Source organism: Lucilia cuprina, chromosome 5 (assembly GCF_022045245.1).
Source record: "Lucilia cuprina isolate Lc7/37 chromosome 5, ASM2204524v1, whole genome shotgun sequence".
NCBI classification, from domain to species: Eukaryota; Metazoa; Arthropoda; class Insecta; order Diptera; family Calliphoridae; genus Lucilia; species Lucilia cuprina.
Genome location: NC_060953.1, coordinates 54,247,619 through 54,258,512, shown reverse-complemented (window position 1 = coordinate 54,258,512; position 10,894 = coordinate 54,247,619). Strand labels below are relative to the sequence as shown.

At 28.1% G+C, this 10,894-nt stretch overlaps 2 protein-coding genes across 3 annotated transcripts in view; both read left to right on the top strand.

Moving 5' to 3' along the window:
* The window catches only part of LOC111689609 (elongation factor-like GTPase 1), a 191,983-nt gene that overhangs the window by 95,344 nt on the left and 85,745 nt on the right, over positions 1 to 10,894 (top strand). The gene's annotated exons all lie outside the window — the stretch shown is intronic.
* Positions 4,319 to 10,894, top strand: part of LOC124419972 (protein giant-lens-like) — a 27,220-nt gene continuing 20,644 nt past the window's right edge. The window contains exon 1 of the mRNA XM_046951300.1: positions 4,319 to 4,381. Within this exon, the coding sequence (XP_046807256.1) occupies positions 4,319 to 4,381 (63 nt within the window). The remainder of the gene's footprint in view (positions 4,382 to 10,894) is intronic.

Below are 10,894 nucleotides of genomic sequence, written 5' to 3'. Positions count from 1 at the left end.
CTATAGACTAGACTATAGACTAGACTATAGACTAGACTATAAACTAGACTATAGACTAGACTATAGACTAGACTATAGACTAGACTATAGACTAGACTATAGACTACAGTATAGACTAGGCTATTGACTAGACTATAGACTAGGCTATTGACTAGACTATGTACTAGACTATAGACTAGGCTATTGACTAGACTATAGACTAGGCTATTGACTAGACTATGTACTAGACTATAGATTAGACTATGTACTAGACTATAGATTAGACTATGTACTAAACTATAGATTAGACTATAGACTAGATTATAGACGAGACTCTTGACTAGACTATAGACTACACTTTAGATTAGACTATAGATTAGACTAGACTATAGACTAGACTATAAACTTGAATATAAACTAGATTATAGACTATACTATAGACTATGCTATAGAATATACTATAAATTAGACTATAGACTAGACTATAAACGAGACTTTTGGATAAACTATAGACTTGGCTTTAGACTTGACTATAGATTAGACTGTATACTAGACTATAGACTATACTATAAACGAGACTCTTGACTAGACTATAGACTCTTGACTAGATCATAGACAAGACTAAAAACTAGAATATAAACTAACTAAACTATAGACTATACTATAAATTAGACTATAGACTAGACTATACATATAATAGACTAGATTCTAAACTCTTAACTACTAGACTATAGACTAGACTATAGACTAGACTATAGACTAGACTATAAACTAGACTATAGACTAGACTATAGACTAGACTATAGACTAGACTATAGACTAGACTATAGACTAGACTATAGACTAGACAATAGACTAGACTATAGACTAGACTATAGACTAGACTATAGACTAGACTATAGACTAGACTATAGACTAGACTATAGACTAGACTATAGACTAGACTATAGACTAGACTATAGACTAGACTATAGACTAGACTATAGACTAGACTATAGACTAGACTATAGACTAGACTATAGACTAGACTATAGACTAGACTATAGACTAGACTATAGACTAGACTATAGACTAGACTATAGACTAGACTATAGACTAGACTATAGACTAGACTATAGACTAGACTATAGTCTATTGTTAAAGAATCTACAACCTTATTATATGTATTCCCATCACCTAAATTTCCTATTAACCCCTTTTTTACATATTTAACTTTGTCATTCTCGTTTATCGTGTCTGGTCCATCTTAAAACACCACAACCAGCCCTTTTTTGCAATTAACTTTCTTCTACTTTATATAAAAATAGTTAGTGCGAAAGAATTATAAAAAAATAAATGAAATTTGTTTGCTCAACATGTCACGCTATATTTATCTATTTCTTAACAAATTGTTTTTTTTTTCACTAGACTTAAATCATAAATTAATATTTATCTAGATTTTTAGGTAAAATCTTTTGTCTTTTCACTAAAAACAAATATTTTTAAATGAATCGCACTGTGTTTACTTGACACTGTCTGGAAATGAGTGAATGAAAGATAGAATTGGGTTTGTAATATATGAATTTGAAATTATTTGTAAAGCGGGTTTTGAAAAGCTTTTAAAGTATTAAATAAAAATGTTTAATAGAAGTCATAACTGTTGTGGGAAATGTTTTATTTTTTAGTTAAAAGTATTATGTTGTTATGACATAAACTCTTTATTTTTGAATTTTTCGCGTATTTACTGTTATTTAAGAATAAATTAAGATTCTTGGTATAAACGATTTAATCATGTGAAAATTTAAAATAAATTTTAACTTTAAATGTGATCGCTTAGGTTTTTAGATCCCTTAGAGAAGAAAATTGTTTAAAAATCGGCTCTCAATTATCTTAAGCAGAAGGTATAGTTAAGCATTTGAATGAAATCGCTAATAAACAACATTGTTTTATTTCTAGCATTCATAAAAATGTTTTTCTTTCAAAATAGTTGTAAAAATGTAAATGTCATGAATTAAACATTTAACAAGTTTAATCCAAGAAAAAAATCTTGTAATAATATTTCACAGTTGTGTAACATAAAACTACTAGTTTACAACATAATTGTAACAACAAATTAAAAATGACGCAATTTGCAGAAGCAACTGATAAGGAATACAGACTTTTTCGAAAATTTATAACAGGACCTCATGTTGAGTTTTACTAACAACACAAATTAAATAAATAAAAGCCAAAGTTTCTTGTTACATAAAAATAATGAAGAGAGAAACGACATGTGACAAAGGACAACAGAGATATTTAAAATACCCTATTTATAGAAATTTGTTTATAAAGGAGAAGTGATCCTATATTTTTGTAAATAGAGAACTATTAGCAAAATTCTTTTAAAATAGTTAATTTATTGGAAATTTTTAATAAAAATAAAATTGTTTGCGATTTTTTTTATATAAATAAAAATTATTGTGATTTAAATAGTGATCGCAAATTTTGCATTAATCGAAAGTTCGACCATATCCTTTGTATCTATCTATCTATCTATCTATCTATCTATCTATCTATCTATCTATCTATCTATCTATCTATCTATCTATCTATCTATCTATCTATCTATCTATCTATCTATCTATCTATCTATCTATCTATCTATCTATATATGTATCTATCTATCTATCTATCTATCTATCTATCTATCTATCTATCTAACTAACTATCTAAATTTTCATTTCAATAAACGTCCAAAAATCAGAAGAACATACCCAAGTTATGACAATATTAGCGATGTCTTTGATGACATTCGATGCGATCGTGGAACATGCAATTAATATAAATGAAAAATGTTAACATTTCGCAATTAAATGTAAAATTAAAGAATAATTAAGAGATGACATCAAAACACAACAATAACAACAGCAACAAAAACTACAAATAACATTATTAGCCAGCACACACATTAAATTATATTTAGAGAAAAAATAATAAGAAATCAACAATAAAACCTAGATACAAACTTGAATAAAGCGAAGGAAATAAATGTAGTGGAAAATTATTTCCGACATTAATAAAAAATCTAGTGATGGCGGAACTAGTAGGATACTACAGCAATAAAAAATAGGTATATTTTAGAAATGCATAGGTCTACATAATACTTATCAAAATATTGAAATTTCTGATACAGAACCATTAATTTATTTTAGACAATTAGTTGCCTGGTGGCATGTTAATTAAAATCCAATTCTGGCAGATCATTTTCTTTTTATATTAGATTTAACTAAAATTTTTTATCGTTACCAATCTTTTAACTTATTTAAAATACTGAATATTCAACACTTTTGCTTGCAGTATGCATAAAAAAGTATTTATTCTTGCATTTTCATAATTTCATGCTGGGCACAACATTTCCATGAAAGGTGCTGCTTTTTTCATAATGTGTTTGTTATTAAAAAAATTCTGTAGAGGGGAGAAATATTGCATTAAAAAAAGTTTTTCTACCAACCAACCAACTTAAACAAACAACATGGAATTGCAATGAAAATTTTACTAAAAAAAATACACACACACACGCAAAAGGGACCAAGGCAGACACGACCGCTACTGCTGTAGTTGGTTTATTAAGTTGATGGAATGCCGACAGCAGGATGCTTAAAGGAATGGATTCAAAATAGTCTTACAAACTGAAGATTACATGGAAATATTAGAAATGATACTTTTTCATTTCTCATTTGGACCTTGAATTGATATGTTCCGATTTTTATAAGAACAAAAATAGTTATACCCAGTGTGCTTCGCTACCCTATAACGTAAATACAAAACTATTTTCGACAATTGTAGCCATTCTAACACCAATAGTTTCCCCGTTATACAAATCTATGTATCTAATTCAAATAAGAAATACCACGCCTCTTTTTTCTAATCCGCCCATATTTACCATGCATATTTATATTGATATCAGAGTGATTCGGATGAAATTTGAGCACTACATAGTTTCTCAGGTATACGAATTTTGGTACTAACTTCATAAGAGGATGACACGCCCACTGTATGCGATGTAAAGATTATATAGAAATATGGGGAAATTATACTTTTTCATTTCCCATTTGGACCTTGAACTGCCACCTTTTTCCAGATATCAAAACTCATTCAAAAAAAATCTTTTGTAAATCTGTAATCTCCAACGATTTTGATATTTTTCGATTTTTCTAGTCAGTCGATATTTACCTTAAATTTTCATATTGATATCGAAGTGATTCGGAGTCAATTTGAGAACTACAAACTTCACAGTTTCCCAGATATACGAATATTGGTACTAACTTCCTAAAAAGAAGATGACACGCCCACTTTTTCTTATCCGCCCATTATTGCAAAAATGCTCATGTTGTCACAAAATTTGGGAAATATAGCTGTACATCATTTGATATTGGCTGGTAATGTAGGCGGGCGAAGTGCCACACTCACTATTGCTAGTTCGGCGATTTTTTTCTCCCTAGTAATCATATACATATGTGTCAAAGGTGTTTTGTGCAAAATTTATCAACTCTATTTGTACCAGTTTCCAATATATAGTTAAAAGGTTTCAGAAATTTATTTTTTTTTGTAAATTTCTCTCCTGAATGAATTCATTCCTCCTCACCTCTGGCCATAGTACATGGTGTTTACATGAAAAACAATAATGAAAGAAAGTTAAGGCATGTAAATGATGCGCTTTTGTGTAACTATTTTCTTTAACTATTTTTTCCTTTTCAGCATTGCAATTATAAATGTTTTTTTTTGTAATTTTTTCTCTATCACTTTATTTCATCATTCACCATTTTGACTTCCATCATCATTCCTGTTGGCTGAAGGCAAGCGAGATTTTTTCGCTAGCATTTAGCACGATAAACTCTAGGGCCACAAGTTGGAAAAATTAAAAAATAGCGATGAATTAAAGAAAAAAAATCATATATATAAGACATCAGTCAGTGGATGGCAGAAGGAGGGAAGTGACACAGCAACAATGACAATGTGTCAAATTGTTAGGAAGATATAAGAATGTAGGTAGGGACGGGCTGCTGACTGTTAGTGACACAGAAGAAAAAGGGGACAATTACAAATTAATTTTAAAATGTAATTTTTTTTCTACATCTCGGCCTTTGAGTTTAACCAAAGTATTTGTGTTAATGAATAAATTTATGGGGAAGTTGTAGAGATGTAATTAAGGTCTTATAAGACATAGATATTTTTTGATTTGTTGTCATTTTTTTGTTTGCCTTAATGTGGCGCCTTTGTTGGTTTTATAATTGATATAAAATGTTTTGTTTTTAGCACATATATTGATGGAATTTAGGAAAACAAGAAATATTTCTATATTTGGCCGTGTAACCCCCAGAGGGCATGTTACCTTTATAAAAGACATCAGGGGAAATAAGGAGCTACTAAAACATCTAGTCTGCCAGGACAATAAACTGGTATTGTCATTTACCTTCTCTGACATTCCTTGGAATGATTTGAACCAGAGAACCAAACAATCTGGTACTACGGTTGGCTAGTTGCCTGCGGGAAAGTGTCCTGGCTGGTCAGTTGGCTGAAGTTCCTTCGGGATCCACGTAGTGGCAGGGGTTTAAACCCAAATTTGAGGGAATAGTGAGTTAAGGTTTAAACGACTGATGCACGTTAGTGTATAACTCGGGATAAGTTCGATGCCACAGAGGAGTGTGTCATTAGTGAGTTGCGGTTGAAAGACTAATGTACGGTAGTCTATAATTCGGAAAAATTCGATGCCGTTTTCCCAATAACACAGAGAAGTGACTGTTGGACTAAGTATTGAAGATGAGTTGGTGTTAACTGTATATGATGCGGAATAAATAAAGGGGTATAACAGGTCTTGCCGACCCATATACCTATAATGAGTTTGTGGGATGTAGTTCTCTATGAGTGTGTCGTAATAATGTGAAGTGTTCTGGGTTGAATGGAGACGGATGAAAGGACGTATGAATACAAATGATACCATTGAATTTTTTTCTTCCTTATCCAGGTATGTTCAGAGAAAACTTTACGATAAGCAAGAACAAAATCTTCGACTTATTTGATGGATTCGTACTTCGGTCTACTAGGTGACAGTCTTTAGGTAATGTTGCCGACTCATCAGAATCCATCCCATTTGCGTGATTGTAAACGGAAGTAATATCACTGGTTAAGCTTCATTGCAACTTACGTGTGTCGAATTTCATCACTATATTCATATTTTTAAGCCAGTAATGAGCGTTAAAGACATATTCTAAAGGGGACCTTATATGGGGGGTAGGGTCAACTATAGACCGATCAACATAAAATTGGGTAGCGAGATTTTGGATCATATAAAACTTATGAGTGTTAAATGTTATCACTAAACTCGTATTTTTAAGCCAGTAATGAACGTTAAAGTAATTTTCTGAAGGGGGCCTTATGTGGGGGTCAATTATGAACCGATCAACATAAAATTTGGTAGAGAGGTTTTGGACTTTCAAATTCAAAATTTCATTGTTATACCAGTTTTTTTTTTTAAGCCAGTAATGAGCTTTAAACAAATTTTCTTAAGGGGGGGCTTATATGGGGTGTATTATGTGATCAATTATGGATTGATCCTCATAAAATTTGGTAGGGAGATTTTGGATCATATGAAACTTATTTATGTCGAATCTCATCGCTGTAGTCTACTTTGAAACAATTGTTCCCATTAAAGATGTTTTCGGGGGTCAACTTGTATGAGGGCTATTCGAAAACATGGACCGATATTGCCCATTTTCAATACCAAACAAACCTTACCTATAGAGAATATTTATGTAAAATTTCAATCCTATATCTCGTTCCGTCTTAGAATTTAATAAGGACTCAAAATATATATATGTGTCACAAACGGAATGACAATCCCATCTTTTTTGATGGTGGATATAAAAAAGTATCTAAAACGTTCTTTTATAGATTATCATCACTTACTCCGAGCCTTACATGTTTAGTATTAAGTGTTTAGTTATAAGCTTACGGTTATATGGGGGCTAGTCGAAATAATGGACCGATTTTAACAATTTTCAATAGGCTGTGTCAAATGTCATCCAATTATCTTGAAAATTGCGGCCTGTACCTTGCGCAAAAGGTTTTCATGGACTGCCAACCAGCCAGACGGACGGATATAGCTTAATCGACTCGGAAAAGAATTCTTAACCGATTGGTATACTTCGAAGTGCGTAAAGGAGAAATATTTTTGTATGTTACAAACATCATACATAAAAGTGGTGTAGGGTATCAAAAGTACCAAAAAACCCTTTAATACTATATACTTCTCTCGAATGTTAGGGGTAAAATATATGGAATGTTTATGTCGTTATTAATAGGTGAAGAAAAATTTAATACTCACAAATGTTTAAAGTTCACACTTACCTGAAAAGAGATATAAATATTCAAATTATTAGATTAATGTTTCTTGTTAAAGATTTAAATTCTTAAAATATATCATGTAGGTTATATGGCTATTAACCTGTTATGAAATTTCATAATTTTTGTCATAATTATTGTTTTCATAATCAACTTCATTGATCGTTATTATGCTCATTTTCATCATCATCATCTTTTATTTCCTTTTTAATTACAAACCACAATGTTAAATGGCTTTAAGGCAATATATACATATACATATGTATGCATCTATGTGTGTACTTGTATTTCGAAGAAAGAAAAAAACTCTATGAATGTGTTAGATATTTATTGTGTCCAACTAGCAACAATAAAATGTTACGGTTTATATTGTCATGTTATTTAATTAAATATTTTTTTTTTCAATCTTTAACTAGTTGGTGTAGAAGTTGTTTATTGTTCAAGCTCTATAAATACAACTATGACTGGACGGACAGACTGACAGACAGAAGAATGGGCGAACGGATGGACACTATACGAAAAGATCAACACTTTTGAAATTATTACTGTTTAACTGCATGACGAACTGTTAAATATGTTTTTTCTAATGATATTTTTTGTTTTGTTTTGATATTCATTTCATTTTGTCAAGTTGTCATGTTATGCCATGCAACCCATTATCATTTTATTTAATTTTTAACAATTAACCATCAAACATCCAATTAATTTTAACACTTCGTTCGTTTCCTTATGGTTTTAAAAATCAAAATTTTATTACTTTTTTTCTATAAATTCTCATTTAAATTTATATTTAATTTTATTGCATCTGTTAGGAGGGTTTCAAAAATAGAAAATTATTTTTAAATATTGATCCTAATTTTTCCTTTTTTTTAAATTAGAATTTTCCAAAATTTCTTTTTTAATTGAGGGCTTCTTCCCTGTAAACATTTTTAGATGGATCATGTTTATTTGTTTGAAAACAACATAGTCGATAGCCTGCATTACAAGAGAGCAGTTTCTAGGGTACTCCAATGTAATGCATGCATGATTATGTGGTCCTCATCTGCAACATCACAATGTTAAATGAAGTAGGTTTTTTTCAATATAAATATGGGTAAGTTTTGGACCAGTCCTAGTACTAGAAGATAAAATATATTGAAAAATTTTGTATTAATACAAAACTGATTATAAATTTTCTAAAAATTTAAAACTGATTTGAAAAATTTTTTATAAAGTGAAAATTATTTGGAAATTTTGCATACGTAAAAAATCTGTTAACGAATCTTTAATAAACAGAATACTGTCCTGAAAATGTTTTTCGCTTTTCTATAGAAAATTTTTAAACATTTTCTCTAAAATTTTGTAATTTTTCTCGTTTTTACAAATTATTTTTTGTTTTCTTAGGGTAATATAGAAATTTTCTCTCTTTTATAGAAAATGTTTAGAATTTTTTCAATTTTAGAATTTTTCTCTTTTCTAAAGGAAATTTTGAAATATTCTCTTCTCTTTAGAGAATTTTCAAACATTTTTTCTTTTTTATATAAAATTATCTCTTCTTTAAAACAATTTTCAATATTTTCTCCTTTTCTTTTTTTTCTTTTCTAAAGAAATATTCTTCTTTTAAAAAAATCTAGAAATTTTCTCATCTTTTTAGAAAATTTTCGAACATTTTCTTTCTTAATATAGAAAAAATTCTAAAATTTTTCTCTCTTTTGTAGAAAATTTTATAAATTTATTCTTTTCTAAAGTAAAATTTAAAAATTTTTTTCTTTTCTAAAATAAAAACTCAAAATTTTTTCTTTTTTAAAAAAAAATCGAAAATCTATTTTTTTATGTTTAAACATTTTCCTTAACCTTTTTTTTCTTTGGAAAATTTAGAATTTTTTCTTTAGAAAATTTTTAAAAAATTTTGGAATATTTTCTCTCTTTTAGAGAAAATTTTCTCTTAGAAAAATTTCAAAAATGTTCTCTTTTGTAAAATTTTTGAAAATTTCTTTTTTTTAGAAAATATTTTCTTTTCTACAGAAAATTTTAAAAATTTTTTTCTATAGAAAGTTTTAGAAAATTTGTCTTTTCTATATGCGTCACTTTAATTTCTTTTATAGAAAATTTTCACTTTTCATAAAAAATTTTAAAATTTTCTCTTTTCTAAAATTTTTAAAAATTCTTTTTTTTTTTAGAAATTAAATTTTTTTGTACAGAAAATTTTCTAAAATTTTTTTTCTATAAAAAATTTCTAAATTTTCACAAAAATTTTAGAATTTTCTCTTTTTTACAGAAAATTTCTCTTTTTTTATTGAAAATATATAAATTTTATATTTTCTTTTAAATATTTTAGAACAGTTTGTATTTGCTATAGAAAGTTTTCGAAAATGTGTCTTTTCACAAGCGTTTCTTACATAAAAAATTTCAAAATTTTCGAAAAATTTTTTTGAAATATTTTCAATTCAAAATTTTAGAATTTTCTTTTTTACAGAAATTTCTATAAAAATTTTATAAATGTTCTCTTTTCTTTAGAAAATTTTAGAAATTTTATTTTTTCTATATAAACAAGATTGCGTTATTTTAGTTTTCATATGCAAAGAGCATATGAAAACTTTAGAATTTTTCCTTTTCTAGACATATATTTTTCAAAATATCTCTTCGTTACAGAAAAATTTTAAAATTTTCTCGTTTTGATAGAAAGTGTTCCAAATTGTTCTTTCTTTTGTAAAAAAAAGTTGTGAATATTTTCTACTTTCAATAAAAAAATTTTGAAATTTTTTCTCTTTATAGAAAATATTTGAAATTTCTCTTTATATATGTAATTTTTTTTTCATAAATAAGGATTTTTAAAAACTTCTTGGTAATATGGTTGACCAAATGAAAACCCTGTCGCAAAAGTAATATGATGTCACAAGAAAAGAAAAACAACACCATTTATTTATTACCTTTTAAATCAGGTGTAAATTTGTCCAAAACATAAACATAAACTTCGGTTATTTTTATTCTCATTTAAAAAGTAATAATTTTATTTTATTACGATAAATACAATTACATCATTTGCTTTTTATACATTTATTCAAAAGTTCATATGTATTCTTTCTAAAGTCAATAGACTCGCCGCGGCGACTACAGCTAGTTTGTGGTAAATTTTACTGTATTATAGTAACTGTCCGACACAACCAGTTTTAAATTATGAAATTGTTAAAAAAAAATATGTAATAAACGAAATAAATTATATGTTTTTTCAGTATTTTTAAGGTTATTAAACCTTTCAGATATTTTCTTAATATTTCTTCTTTATTAAATTCTAGTTTACCAAAGGCTGGGGTCTTGCAATTACATCATTAAAGAAATAACTTAAATGAGAAAACCAACTAAAGTATCTTCTTCAAAAACAAACATATGTACTCAAGTCTATCGTTAACTTAATTCTTTGCATTTAAACAATTCTATAAATACATTCAGTTTTCCATAAGTACTTTTCTTTATGGATGTGAAGTTAAATTTCGAAATTTATTATCCGAGACAAAAACCATCAACATTAACAGAATTATGTTTAAATGCTAACAGAGCACTGTTAGGGTGTTTAGGA